Source organism: Sminthopsis crassicaudata, chromosome 2 (assembly GCF_048593235.1).
Source record: "Sminthopsis crassicaudata isolate SCR6 chromosome 2, ASM4859323v1, whole genome shotgun sequence".
Classification (NCBI taxonomy): Eukaryota; Metazoa; Chordata; class Mammalia; order Dasyuromorphia; family Dasyuridae; genus Sminthopsis; species Sminthopsis crassicaudata.
This window is the reverse complement of record NC_133618.1, coordinates 130770539-130786838: the sequence shown is the minus strand read 5'-3', so window position 1 is coordinate 130786838 and position 16300 is coordinate 130770539. Positions and strand designations below refer to the sequence as shown.

At 32.1% G+C, this 16300-nt stretch overlaps 1 protein-coding gene across 1 annotated transcript in view; it reads right to left on the bottom strand.

The window, feature by feature from the left end:
* KCNU1 (potassium calcium-activated channel subfamily U member 1) overlaps positions 1 to 10654 on the bottom strand; it is a 270021-nt gene extending 259367 nt beyond the window's left edge. The window contains 1 exon segment of the mRNA XM_074285038.1: positions 10521 to 10654. Within this exon segment, the coding sequence (XP_074141139.1) occupies positions 10521 to 10649 (129 nt within the window). The 5' untranslated portion in view covers positions 10650 to 10654.
* Between the last annotated feature and the right edge of the window lie 5646 nt (positions 10655 to 16300).

The following is a 16300-nucleotide window of genomic DNA, read 5'->3' as shown; positions in this document are numbered from 1 at the left end:
TACTGTTTACAAAGTAACAGAAATATTGTAAGATGATATTCTCAGCTATACAGTGATCCAAGATTACTCTGAAGGACTTACTATGACAAATATTACATATTCCCACAGAAAAAAATGATGTCTGAATACAGATTGACACATTTTGAAAGAAATTATAATGTCTGAATACAGATTGACACATTTGTTTTCATTGAGCTTATTTGGGGGAGTGGGGGTTTATGTTTTCTTTTAATAACATGACTAATATGGAAATATGATTTGCATGATTACACATATATTATCTATGTCTAAGAACTTGCCTTCATAATGTGGCAGATACTGAAGAAGGAAAACTTTGGAATTCAAATTTTTAAAAATAAATATTAAATTGTTTTTACATGAAATTGAGGGAAAATAAAATATTAAATAAAGAATCCTTTGTTTTAGGAAGCCCAGAAAAAAAGAAATCGCATGCACACACAACCACACACACACCCACACACACACACACAGAGACAGAGACAGAGACAGAGAGAGACAGGGAGACAGAGAGAGAGAGAGACAGAGACAGAGACAGAGACAGAGACAGAGACAGAGACAGAGACAAAGAAAGACAGAGACAGACAGAGAGACAGAGACAGAGACAGAGAAAGAGAAAGAGAAAAAGAAGAAGGGGTGGAGATGGACTTTGCTAGGGAGTGACTATTGTTCTTTTAGCCCCTGGGAAATCCCTTAGCTTTACAAGCTTTACCATTTCATCTACTAAACTATGTTCTTATCTAAAATTATGACTCTTTGAGTTCACAGTTTTTAACTACCTTACCTGAACTTGATCAGTATTCTATATCATCTATATTCATTACTGTGGCCTTGAAAAATGTAGACACCCAGTGACAAATACGTATTTTTGCATGTAAAAATTTAAGAGGTCTTAAATTAAATTAAATTAAATTAAGAGCAATCACCTTCTCTAACCTATTCTTATAATAGAAATCCTATTTACATTCCTGAGAAGTAACTTTTTAGTAAGTTAGGTGGCACAATGAATAAAGCACAGGTCCTAGAATCAGGAAGACTTAAGTTCAAATCCATCCTCAAACACTTATTAGCTCCAGGATCCTGGGGAAGGCATTTAAATTTCCCCAAATGCTAAATGGAGATAATAATAGTACCTACCTCCCAGAGTTGTTGTGAGGATCAAATGAGTAAATATTTATAAGGTCCTTAGCCCAGTGCCTGGTACATAATAAGTGATTAATAAATGCATATTCTCTCCTTTCTCTCTTCCTGAAGGCCTCTCAAGGCATCCCATTACACTATGTAAATGTTGTAATTGTTAGGAATTTCTTTCTTATATGATATCTTTTTATTATATGAAGAGCAAAGGATGATACATACATACATACATATATATATATATATATATATAAACAAATACATACAGAAAAAATAAAAATAATCTTAATAAATATCCTTCTTGCTATTTTCTCTTACTGTGTGTTTAATCTCTCAAAACAAGATATTTTCACTCTCTGTCTCACCCTCCACTTCCTGGAATTCTTTCCTTCTTTGTATTTGCCATTGCCATTGCCTACCAGCTTCCCTGAGTTCCTTAAAATCTCACTTAAAATCCAAGCTTTTTCAAGAAACCTGTTCCCAAACCTGTTTAATCCTAGTGCTTTTTCCTCTATGAATTATCTCCAATATATATTTGTCCTTTGCTGTTTCCATATTTTCTCCCCACCTCAGATCATAAATGTCTTGAGACCATAGAGTTTCTTTTATCTTTCTTTGCATCCTTAGCACTTAGCATAGTACCTAAAATGTACTAGCTATTTATTGACAGGGTTGTTTGCTGCAATCGCAAATTATGGGTTTTCTCCTAAACATAGTCTTTCTTCTGCTTTCACAATTGTTCTCCTAGGGAAATTGTCCTAAATGGCTAATGTTAAATGGCAGTGGATAGAGTGACTCACTTAGTGTCAGGAAGTCTTGCTGAGTTCAAATTAGGTCTCAGACTAGCTATGTGACTCTAACAACATTTTGGTACATATGAATCCTTTACTATTTTTAATGAACTCTTTGGGATACAGATTGAATAGCTGAATTGCTGGATCAAAGATATGCACTGTTTCAATATCTTTTGGACATAATTCCAAATTGCTCTCTAAAATGGTTGAGTCAGTTCACAACTACACCAACAATGTTAAGTGTCCCAGTTTTCCCACATCCCCTCCAATATTCAACATTATCTTTTCCTCTCATTTTAGCCAATCTGAGAAGTATGTAGTGGTACCTCAGAGTTGTCTTAATTTGCATTTTTCTGATCAATAATGATCTAGGGCACCATTTCATATGGGTAGAGATGATTTCAATTTCATCTAAAAATTGTCTATATCCTTTAACCAATTCTTTTAATTTATTTTTCTTCTCTTATTACCAAAGCTAACATTTCTAATACAAAATTGAATAGTAATGGTGATAGTGGGCAACCTTGTTTCACCCCTGATCTTATTGGGAAATGGCTGATAGTTTTAAATTGATGCTATTGATCATGTTAAGGAGAAAACTACTTATTCCTATACTCTATAGTGTTTTTAATAGGAATGGGTGTTGGATTTTATCAAATGATTTTTCAGCATCTATTGAGATAATCATATTATTATTGTTATTTTGTTTATTAATATAGTCAATTATGCTGATATAAATCCTACCTGGTCATGGTATATTATCCTGGGGATAACTTGCTGTAATTTCTTTGCTTATATTTTATTTGAGATTTTGGCATCAATATTCATTAGGGAAATTGGTCTACAATTTTCTTTCTCTGTTTTGACCCTACTTGGTTTAGGTATCAGCACCATGTCTGTGTCATAAAAAGAATTTGGTAGGATTCCTTCTTTTCCTATTTTTCCAGATTTTGCATAGCATTAGAATTAATTGTTCTTTAAATGTTTGATAGAATTCACTTGTAAATCCATCTGACTCTGGAGAATTTTTTCTTAAAGAGTTGATTAATAGCTTGTTCATTTTTTTTTCTAAAATGGGAATATTTAAGTAATTTTTTCCTCTTTTCTTAATCTGAGAAATCTATATTTTGGAAACATCCATCCATTTCACTTAGAATATTTATTTGCATACAGTTGGGCAAAATAGTTCTTAATTATTGCTCCAATTTCTTCTTCATTCTTCATACTTTTCATTTTTGATACTAACAATTTGATTTTCTTTTTTCCTTTTTCTGATCAAACTAACTGAAGATTTACATATTTTGTGTGTTTTCATAAAACCAGCTCTTATTTTTGCTTATTAGTTCAATAGTTCTTTTACATTCAATTTTATTGATCTCATTTATTTTCAGAATTTCAAATTTTGTATTTTACTTGGGGAGGGGCGTTATTTGTTCTTTTTCTAGCTTTTTTAGTTTCATGCTCAATTCATTTTTCTTTTCTCTCTCTATTTTATAAGTAAGCATCTAGAGATGTAAAACTACCCCGAAAACATGCTTTGGCTGCATTCCATAAATTTTGGTATGTTGTCTCATTATTGTCACTCTTTAGGATGAAACTATTGATTGTGTTTGTGATTTGTTTTTTCACCCACTCTTTATTTAGGATTAGGTTATTTAGTTTCCAATCAAATTTTGTTCTATTTTTTTCCTGGCCTTTTATTACATGTTATTCTTATTGCATCATCATCTGAAAATGCTACATATACTATTTCTGTCTTTCTGCATTTGATTCTGAGGATTTTATGCTTTTCTTTCTGTCTGTATCCTTCCCCTACCTTTTAAAAATTTCTTCCCCTCCACTATAATAGAACTCTTTAGTTCAAGACAGATTGGAAAAAATACTTCAAGAAAGGTCAGTCTCACTGGCATGAAAAGGGGGTTCATTCTAGATCAGACAGATTCTGGAAAAACCAGTAAGAGGGTCTTAATCATAGTAAATGAGCAACTGAGAATCTTTGCCGTGGTTCAGTAGCTGAGAATACCAGTGGGGCAGTCCCCAATCCCAATTTAGAAGGCAAACTATGGGAAACAATGCTGTTTCCTGAAAAAAAAAAAAAAAAAAAAAAAAAAAGGTAAAGCTATATCCTGAAACCACAAAAGTCTGCTATGCTCAAAGTCAAGATTCAGATGCTCATAGGATTCTTGGGACAATGGCCCCTTTGTTCCGGGATCAGAGCTCATCCATAAAAATAAAAAGAGGACCAGAAGAAAGGAAAGAAAATAAGTAATAAATAGAAAAATATCATTGACCCTAGAAAGCTATTGTGATGATAAGAAAGACCAAAACACCAACTCAGACAAGGACAAAATATCCACAGAGGTAATCTCAAAGAGTGATATGAATTGTCTCAAGCCCAAAGAGACTTCTTACATATGATCATAAAAAAGACTTTAAAAGGTAAATAAGAGAGACAGAAGAAAAAAAAAATTAGAAACGAGAGGTATTCGAAAGAGAGTCAATAACTTGGAAAAGGAAGGCAATTCCTTAAAAAACATAATTGACCAAAAGCAAAAAAGAATTCCACTGAAGAAAACAATACCTTTAAAAGTAGAATTAATTAAATGGAAAAAGAGATTCAAAAGCTAACTGAAAAAAATCACACATTAAAAATTAGAATGGACCAAATGAAAGTTGATGACTGTATGAGACATGAAGAATCAGTCAGGTAAGTATTTTTTTTTAAATAAAAAATGGAAGAAAATGTGAAAAACAACCTGGATAATAGACCCAGAAGAAACAATTTTAAAATTATTTGCGTACTTGAAGGCTATGACCAACAGAAAGAACCTGGATAGCATCCTTCAAGAGATCATCAAGGAAAACTGCTCCAATATTCTAGAAACAGAGTGTGAAATAGTCATTGGAAGAATTCATTGATCATATCTGGAAAGATATACTCTGGACTTTAGGCCCACCAGTCTCTTTACTCTGCCACCTAGTTGTACTCACCTCTACATATGTACAAATATATATATATATATATATATATATATATATATATATATATATATATATATGTGTGTGTGTGTGTGTGTGTGTGTATATATATATATATATATAATGTGTGTATATATGTGTATATATATATATGTATATATATATATACACACATATATATATACATACACATACATACCTACATATACATGTGTGTATATACATAAAACATGGATACAGAAGTATGTATGAGTGTATCATTACATATATAATCATTTTATTCCATTGGTGACTGGGAAAGCACAAGAGCCATCATCCATTATTCAGAACCCATGCAAACATGTCATGAAACTGATGTACAATATGATGAACTTCTCAAGGCAACTAATTTTTACCATAATTTTCTACAAGTCTTCATGATTGCCAGTATCAAAGGTGTTTTATGAGCAAAATAGTTCAAAAGAAATGTTGAGGCACAAATTTAGAGACCTTTCCACTCTAAAATATTCACATGACTATTTGTGGTCAATCTGTGGTAGAGCCTTCTAAGCTTCTATTGGTCTGATAAGCCAGAGTTAAACACACTAAAAAGTCAACATAGTGATGTCGTTTTGGTACTTTCTGAGCACTAAAGACAAAGATCAATTAACCAATCAACCAATTTCTTTCTGTCTCTATCCATATTCTTATGTCTGTATCTTTTATCTTCCTATCTAATCTTTATTTTTTCATATTTCTGTATTTCTATATATAATATATCTATACACAAATATAGCTACTAATTATATAGGGTTTGGAGATAATATATGTTTAAATTATTTAATATGGGTGTGTATCTCGAAGGATATGGGCTGATTCTCATTTTCTCTTTGTATTTCTAATGCCTAGTATTGTACCTTATACATACTAGGTCATTTGTGTTTAATAAATTATTAAAATGTTTAATTTAATGTCTGTTCACTATAAATAAGCCTGGCAAAAATATGATACTTAAACTTCTATTTCTCTTGAGCTCTTTGGAATAAAGGTACTTCATTGATACATCTTTTTATCATCATGATCATCATCATAGACCATCTTTTAATCTTTGGGGCCCTTATCTAAAGGACATGAAAGAACATGAAAATAGTATTGATACATATAGTATTCATTTAATATTCATGTGTGTTTTGTATATTTGTTATTACAAGACATAAAGATCACTGAACCAGAATCAAGCAGACTTTGTTTCTACTGTTGAGATGATTCCAACTTGCTCTATGACTCTGGACAAGTCATTTTCTTCCCTGACCTCATTTTATCCCTCTATGAAATATAGATATTGGATAAAATGATTTCTATGTCCCTTTCTATTTTAACAATTTGTGATTTCCCATGTAGAACCATGCTGATGTTGTTGAAATTTACTATCTCCATATATTAAAAATGCCATGTTTTGAAGGAACATGCTAAATGTGGAAATGACCAATAAATAGGTTGAGAAATGATGTGATGATGACTGAATTGATAACTATTTACTTTTAATAGTTTTAAATAGATGCTTCTTAGGAATTAAGGCTTGTATTTCTCTCAGTGTTTAGTTCACAACTTTATATATTATAGGTGCTTATAAAACTAGATATCACATGAAAGAATGAATATAAAGATGAAATTCTAATTTTTTTCTCTGTAAGCAAAACTTAGAATAATTTATTATTTCATTTACCTCATAAAACTTATTTCATTTACCTCATAAAACCTTGTCAAGTAGATACCATTGTATATGAATTATTCTCTGAGTCTCATAGAAGGACAATGATCCTTTTCATGATATTAATGAGCACAGTAGGTAGGAAACAAATCTAAAACACCTATAGTTCTATGATCAGAATATTTTTTTCTACTATATAAGTATGTTAGGAAAAATCTCCTACCTTCTTCAAACTCAGATTTAAGCAGAATGAAAAAAAACATGTATAAATGCACAATGGTATACAATTAAATATATTTAAGATAAATATAGTTCAAGTTAGACTATATTAAGAGGAAGCTAGAACAATCACAACATCAGCAACAATAACAATAACTAGCATTTGTATAATGCTTACTATATGCCAGGCACTACACTAAACACTTTGGAAATACAATTTCATTTGATTTTCACAATAATCCTATGAGGTTGATGATATTTTAGTCCCCTTTTTATAGTTGAAGAAATGGGATAAAAAATGTCAAATGATTTGCCTAGGGTCATAAAATATTAGATCTCTTTTGAGTTGTGTCCACTGTGCCAACTGAGAAAGAAAGGAGACTTTGTTACTGGCCATATTGGTGAAGATTTCTTGAAGCCTTGGGGGATTTTTAAAACTTTTACAGAGAAGGAAGAAGGAATGGGCAGGCCAGGAACTGGGGGGAAATGGAACAAATTAAAGAATCTAGAATCAATGTTGGATACCTATAACCAATGCTAAGCAGTCCAGTTTGCTCAGTATAGAGTGAAAGGATGGAGGAACAGATACCAAAGGAAATGAAAAAAAAAAAAAAAAGATTGACAGCCTTTAATGCCAGGCTAAGGAGTTTGGAGTTTCTTTGGTAGATGCCAGGGAACCACTGAAATATTTTGAGCAAAGATCCCACATAATTAGATCAGTACAAAAAAAAAAAATATGTGAAGACAGAATTACAGGACAAAGAGATGCAAGAGCATGTTAGAAGATCATAGCTATCCTTTGCTATATGGCCATGAGGTAATGAGTCCCTGGATCTGGGTAGTAACTGTGGAAACAGAAAAGCAAGCATGTATGGAAGAATTGTTACAAAACAGAATTTGCCAAACTTGTTGACAGAAAGGGAAAAGTCAAAAACACAGTGAGATTGTGAGCTTGCTTGACTAAGTGAAGGATGGTGCTCCTGATAATCATAGAGAAATCAGAAGGACTGAATGTTTAAAGGGAAAACAATATGACTTCTTAATTTGGATATCACGAATCTGGTATTCCAACAGGAGATCCAGGTGCAGAACTTTAGTTGGCAGTCAGATATATGAGGCTGGAGCATCTCCAGATATAAATAGGATTGATTCTACATGTAGCTCACAGATCTATATCATCCATGTCGATTTGAGAGGCATCCACAGAGAAGTAAATCAATCAACAAGCATTTTATTTATTGACTGTCTTATATGCCAGGTGCTATGCTAGGCAATGAACATATAAATATAAGGAGTAAAATAAGTCTTTCTCAGGAGCTTATGTCCTAATGAGGAAGAAAATCATTTCATACAAGTAAAAAGGGAGATAATAAGTACATAATTTCTTTCTAGATATATAGTATATGTTCATATGCTTGTATATCTATATATTCACTTATGGATATACACATATCATATGTACATATTAATATACAATTATATGGACATACAGATATATGTTATATTTATTGTATATATATATATATATATATATATATATATATATATATATATATATGTGTGTGTGTGTGTGTGTGTGTGTGTGATGTGTGTATAAGTATGTGTATGTATGCAAGTATGGATGTATGTATAAAGCAGCTAGGTGGTATAGCGGATAGAATACCAGGCCTGGATTCAAGAAGATCTCAATTTAAATCAGGTCTCAAATATTTACTAGCTGTGTGATCTTGGGGCAAAGTAGTTCAGCATCTTTGCTAAGATAAACCCCAAATGGGGTCAGGCATGATTGAAATAATACATACACATGTATATCTATCTATATTTCTAATATATGTATACATACATAAATGTATCATATATACATATATATAAATATACACAAACACTATAAATGTATATATATATGTACATATATATACATGTAAAAATAAAAAAAGGTAATCTTGGAGTCTTGAAGAGAGGGTACTATCATTTGTGGGGGTAAAAAAGGCTTCATGAAAGACATGGTATTTGAAGAAAAAAATTTTTGGAGTAAAGATGAGGAGGGAATGCATTCTAGGCATAGGGATATGGAAGAAGAAGATGGCAAAATGAACTCTAGAATCAAGTAGGTCAGTTTAACTGATCTAAGATTGGGAAGATAGGTTAGGGGAAATAAAGAGAATAACTTAAAAGAGGTATTTATAGAGTAAATTGAGTAGAGAAGTAGCATAGTTAGAACTTTAAGATTCTTGGAAGTCCCATTGACAGTAAGACATAATATGGATTAGAATGAAGAGAAGCTTAAAGCAGAAGGATCCATTCAAAGACTGATACAGTAATCAAGGTGAGGGACTATTAAAACCTGATCTAAGGTTATGGTTACCTTAGTAGAGAGATAGATTCAGAGATAAAAAATTTTGTGAGGTTTGTAATGACAATATTTGTCACCTGATTGGATATGTAAAGTGAGGGAGAATGAAGAGTCGAAGATAATGCTAAGGTCCCAAGCCCATGAGACTAATCAAAATGATAGTTAGACCTTCAATTGAAACAGGAGATTATCAGGAGATTATTGACAGGGGGGAGATTTGGAAGATAGATAATGTATTCAATTTAAGACATCTTGAGATGGTTATGTCTCTAGGTGCTCAGTTTGAAATGCCCAATATGCAATTTGTGATTTGGGACAAAAGCATGAGGAAAGAAAGGGAATTATTATTGAAATGATATATAAAGTTATTAGAGTGAAGAAGATTTTTATGAAATAAGAAAATTAGGTCAAATACAAAATATTGGATAATACCAAAATTCAGGGATTTGGAAGAAATGTTATCTCTCAATCAGAGATATAAGCAAAGAAAAAGTTAATGGTAATGCCATGTAATTGAATCATAGAAATGGCTTATAATACATAATTTGACTCCTAGTTTAGATGAAAGCAGCAAGAGCAAGAATAGGAAAATCAAAAGAACTATCTGGAGAATGAGTGACTTTAATAGGAAGAAAAAAGTGTGAGAAGTGGAAGGAAAGAACATTTTGCTTAAAGAGTCTCATTAGGACTAATGATAAGCTAGATCTAGCTTGTATATAAGGTAGATATATAAGATAGATCAATCATACTGATATGTGGGTATAATGGACTTGAAATGAAGGTCCTAAGAGTTGAGGAGGTTCAAAGACTGCTAGACTGCTAGAAGGATAATCACTCTTAATTCCAAATTTCCAAAGAACAATGAGAGGTAGATGAAGAAAATTATGAATTGAGTGCTGAAACCTTTGAGGAAGGTAAAAGAGATACCTGAAAGTTAGTCAATGTCATCAACAATGATGAAATGTGGGGTGGTATAAGATCACATGGACTGCTTAAAGGCCTCCTTTCCATAACATATAACATTCTTCCCTTGTCACAGACATTTAAAAAGATGTAACTGTTTCATCCTCAAACTGAAAATCTCACCATGCCAAATGAATGACAAAACTTTGTCTTGTATGGCATAAATGGGCATTTAGAAGTAAGAAAAGAGCTTTTCTTTTATCAGTCATAGTGTTGAGGGATCATGGCAGGAGCTCTGTTCTACTTAATTCACAAGAAGATTAATTTTTTTTCCCCACAACATAAATTAATGCCAAATCTCTCTGATCTTTTCTCCCTGATTGAAATACCTAAGTAAATAATTAAGTTACTCTAAATCCTCACTTACCTTGAAGCAATGACATTTTGTTGAGATAATCCTCACTAGCCTGCCAATGAATAAAATGACCAGTCCACTTAAGAAGGTCACAAGGGAAGAAAGGATGAATGCCTGTTGAACTTCAATTGGGCAGGCCATTTTTAACCAACGAGCAAGTCGATTCTGTACCTTTCCACAGGATGTGAAAACTTGGAATTTCAGGGCCTTTGTGATGCTATGATCACATGGCAGGAATTCTAGAAATAAGTAATGATTTAGCATAATTCTATCAGATAAGGAGCAATAATTATTCTAATACCTCATTTATTGGGCCAAGAAGTGATGCTCAAGTCCATGCATGGCACTAATTTCTTGGGCAAAGCCTATTTAAGATTCAAAGGAATAATAATCCCATCCTGATTCCCCTATTGTCTTATTCTGTTAGCAGAGCCAAGGTTACTCATTGTAGCTCAAACCACATGACATTAAAACAACTTAGTTTAGCTTATGCAATTCAAATGAATCAACCAACTCAATGGAAAAACAATCCATCATTCAGAATGTCAGATTTCATCTCATCTGACAAATACCTAATAAGACACACACACACACACACACACACACACACACACACACACACACACACACACACACATACACACGAACTACAGGAAGATATAGCATGGTCCACCAAGAGTCAATTGGAATTTGAAGAGTGTCAAATCCTATTATGTGTATGATATAATGGATAGAAAGCTGTAATTAGGATCAATAAGATCAAACCCGAATTCTGTCTCAGATATTTATTGGCTGTGCAAACAAATCTTTCCATCTCTTTAAGCCTCAGTTAAGTAGTTTATAAAATGTTTATACTCATACCTATATAATATACTGAGGTATGTTCAAAGAAGAGATGATGTAGGTGATCACTTTGTGAACTTTAAAATATTAGATGAATTTCATTATTGATCAATCAATGAGGAGATCTTTAATCTTTATAAGAAAGCTTTCTCATGCTTTAAGGCACCTCTTATACCCTCCCCACCTTTCCATCTCCAAACACTTTTTTTCCTCCAAGCTAAATATTTATAGTTTCTCCATATGGACAGACTTTAAGGCCCTTTATTATCATGTTTGCATTTTCCAACATTTTCTCTAGTTTACCTATCTTTTCTATGAAGTACCATCCAGAATTGAATACAATATAGCAGAAGGAAGTCTGCCAAACAGAGGGCAAGAGGTCTATTAACTCCTTAATCATAGGCCAAAGGCAACCTAATATTGTGATTGTTATTCTGGTGTCCATATAAAATTATAAATGCATAATAAGCTGGCAACTTCTGTCAATGTCACCATTAATACATTCCAATTTTCCACAAATATGAACAGGTAGTTATGCCTAAAATAGAATGTATCATTTGTAAAGTTGATTAATTTGATCCGAATAATAAGATTTTAAATCATGTGTTGGCACACTGGGTAGATTGTTGTACCTGGAATGAAAAAAACTTGAGTTCAAATTCTGGCTTTTGCATTTAATAGTCGTGAGCTATTGAACAAATCCCTAACCTGTGGATGGGTGGAGTCTAACATAGCAAGCTAGAAAAAGGATGCAATAAAAATCACATGTAATAATGGGACAGGGAAAAATTAAAAATAAAATTGATTTGAAATTAAATAATCTAATCCTCAAGAATGAGTGGGTGAAACAACAAATCACAGACACAATTGATAATTTCATCCAAGAGAATGGCAATAATGAGAATACCAAAATGTATGAGATGCAGCCAAATAAGTTCTTAAGGGAAGTTTTATACTGCTAGATGCTTACTTGCATAAAATAGAGAAAGAGAAGATCAAAGAATTGGGCATGCAACTAAAAAAGCTAGAAAAAGAACAATTTAAACTCCTCCCAATTAAATGCCAACCTTGAAATTTTTAAAATAAAAGAGGAGATTAACAAAATTGAAAATAAAATAGCTATTGAACTAATAAACAAAACTAAGATTTGGTTTTGAAAAAAACAAGAAGATACATAAAACTTTAGTTAGATTAAAAGAAGAAAAGAAAAAAAAATCAAATTGCTAGTATTAAAAATTAAAAAGGTCAACTTTCTACCAATGAACAAGAAATTAGAGTATTAATTAGGAGCTATTCCACCCAACTGTATGCCAATAAATTTGATAATCTAATTGAAATGGATGAATACTTATAAAATTATAGATTGCTTATATTAATACAGGAGGAAATAAATTAGTCCCATAGTTCCATTTTAGAAAAATTAATTGAACAAGCTATTAATCAACTTCCTAAGAAAAACCTCCAGAGTCAGATGGATTTACATGTGAATTCTAGCAAACATTTAAGTAAAAATTGATTACAAATTTAATAACTGTGCAAAATATTTCAAAAAATAGGGAAAGAGGGGCAGCTAGATGGCACAGTGGATAGAGCGCCAGCCTTGAATTTAGGAGGACAGGAGTTCAAATCTGGTCTCAGACACTTAACACTTCCTAGCTGTGTGACCCTGAGCAAGTCACTTAACCCCAGCCTCAAAAAAAAAAAATAGGGAAAGAAGGAATCCTACCAAATTCCTTTTATGATACAAATATGTATCATAAGTATCACCATATATGGTGCTGATACTTCAACCAGGTAGGATCAAAACAGAGAAAGAAAATTATAAACCAATTTTCTTAATGAATATTGACACAAAAATCTTAAATAAAACATTAGCAAAGACATTAGAGCAAATTATCCCCAGGATAATACACCATTATCTAGTACAATTTAAACCAGGATAGCAGGGCCTGTTCAATATTCAGACAACTGAGCCCAATTGATTTTATCAATAACCAAACTAAAACAGATCATATGATTATCTCAATATATTTAGAAAAAGCATTTGACAAAATTCAGTACTCATTACTATTAAACACACTAGAGAGCATAGAACTAAATCAAGTTTTTCTTAAAATGATGAGTAACAATTATTTAAAATCATCAGCAAGAATCAAATGTAATGGGGACAAACTAGAATCATTTCCAATAAGATTAGGGATGAAACAAGATTGTCCATTATCATTATTACTGTTCAATATTGTATTAGAAATGTTAGCTTTAGCAATGAGAAGAAAAAGAAATTAAAGGAATTAGAGTAGATAGTAAGGAAACAAAATTATTGCTCTTTGCAGATAACATGATGGTATAATTAGAGAATCAACTAAAAAACTACTAGAAATAATTAGCAACTTTAGCAAAGTTGCTCAATAAAAAATAAATATACATAAATCATCAATATGTCCATATGTTATGCACAACGCTGTACAGCAAGAAATACAATGAGGAATTCCATTTAAAATAAATGAAGATAATATAAAATATTTGTGAGTCTACCTGCCAAAACAAAATTAGGAACTATATGAATACAATTCCAAAATATTTTCCACAGAAATAAAGTCAGATCTAAACAATTGGAAGAATAGCAAGTGCTCATACATAAGCTGAGTTAATATAATAAAAATTACAATTCTAACATAAATTAATGTATTAATTCAGTGCATACCAATCAAATTGACAAGAAATTACAGAGCTAGGAAAAAATAACAAAAGTTCATCTGCGAGAACAAATGATCAAGAATTTTAATGGAACTATTGAAACAAAACAATGCAAACAATGGTGGCGTACCTGTACCAGAGCTAAAACTCTATTATAAAGCAGCAATCATCAAAACCATTTGGTACTGGTTAAGAAATAGAGTAGTTGATCAGTAGAATAGATTAGGTTCACAAGGCAGAATGGTCAATGGCTATAGTAATCTAGTGTTTGATAAACCCAAAGACCCCAGCTTCTGGGATAAGAACTCAATATAGGACAAAACTTCCTGGGAAAATTGAAAAAGATTATGGCAGAAACTAGGCATTTACCCACACCTAACATCCTATGCAAATATAAGTTCAAAATGGGTTCATGATTTAGACATAAAGAATGATATTATAAGCAAATTAGAAGAACAAAGGGTAGTTTACCTCTCAGATCTGTGAAGAATGAAGGAATTTGTGGCCAATAAAGAACTCAAGTACATTATTGAATGCAAAATGTGTGGTTTTAATTATATTAAGTTAAATAGTTTTGAACAAACAAAAGTACTGTAGACAAGATTAGAAGGGAAGCAATAAAATGGTAAAACAATTTTAACATTCAAGGATTTTGATAAAGGATTCATTTCTAAAATATATAGAGAATTAACTCTAATTTATGAGAATTCAAACCATTGTCCAATTGATAAATGGTCAAAAGATATGAACAGATGATTTTCAGATTAAAAAAGAGAAACCATTTCTAGTCATATTAAAAGATGCTTTAAATCACTGTTGAGCAGAGAAATACAAATGAAGATAACTCTGAGACACTACTCTCAGATTAGCTAAAATGACAGAAAAGATAATGAGGAATATTGGAGAGGATGTCAGAATACTGGGAAACTAATACATTGTTGATAGAATTGTGAACTGATCCAATTATTCTTGAGAGTAGTTTGGAACTATATCCAAAGGGCTATCAAACTGTGCATACCCTTTGATCCAGCAGTGTTTCTACTGGACTTATATACTAAAGAAATCATAAAGGAGGCACCACATCTGCAGAAATGTTTGTGGCAGCCCTTTTTATAGTGGTTAGAAACTGGAAACTGAGTAGAATCAGTTGGAGAATGTCTGGGTAAGTTATGGTATGTGAATGTTATGGAATATTATTGTACTATAAGAAAAGATCAGCAGGATGATTTCAGAGAGGCCTGGAGATACTTACCTGGACTGATGCTAAGTGAGGTGAGTAGAACCAGAAAAATCATTGCACACAGCAATAGCAAGATTATATGATGATTAATTCAGATAGACATGACTCTTTTTAATAATGAGATGACTCAGGCCAGTTCCAATTGTCTTGTGATGAAGAGAGCCATCTGCACCCAGAGAAGGGACTGAATATGTATCAGCATATAATATTTTCATTTTTGTTGTTGTTGTTTGCTTGCATTTTTTAATCTGATTTTTCTTATGCAGCATGAAATTTGTGGAAATATGTAAAGAATAATTGCACATGTTTAAAATATAATGGATTAGTTGCCATCTAGGAAGAGGATAATAGAAAGGGAAGAAAAAAAATTGGAACACAAGATATAGAAAGGGTGAATGTTGAAAATTATCTATGCATATGTTTTGAAAATAAAAGCTTTAATAATATTAAAAATAAAGTTATTATTTTAAAAATAAATATGTGCAATTAGAAGCTTAATTTTAAAGAGAAGAAAATGGCTTGTAAGCAAGGATGCTTGTGGCAGGGATCTACTCTTACGTGGAATGAACTCTGGCTGTGTGGGGACATCTCAATAAGTATGCCAGTAGCTGCACATGAGTTGTATCCCTAACAATGAGGAGTAACTGATACATCACTGGAATATGGGTACTCATCTAGCACTCGTCTGACCTGAGAGAATACCTGATGCATTCAAAGAAATTATGTGATTTTTGTCGAAGTCTGAGATAATCTACAGGATGAGTGCAAAGGATTGTTGGTATCTCAAGTTCAGGGCAAGACTTGCAACTTAGCTCTGGAAAGCAGAGTGACTCCTAATATCTTGACATTCTTAAGTTCTCTATGGCTCATTTTATAGATGAATCAAATAACACCTGAATCTCAGTGTTGTGTTAGGGATATCTGTGAAATGTTTTAAAAACTTTCAAGTTCTATTACATAAATACTAATAATCATAAGCATCAAATTTTATTGAATATTTCACCCAGCTTTC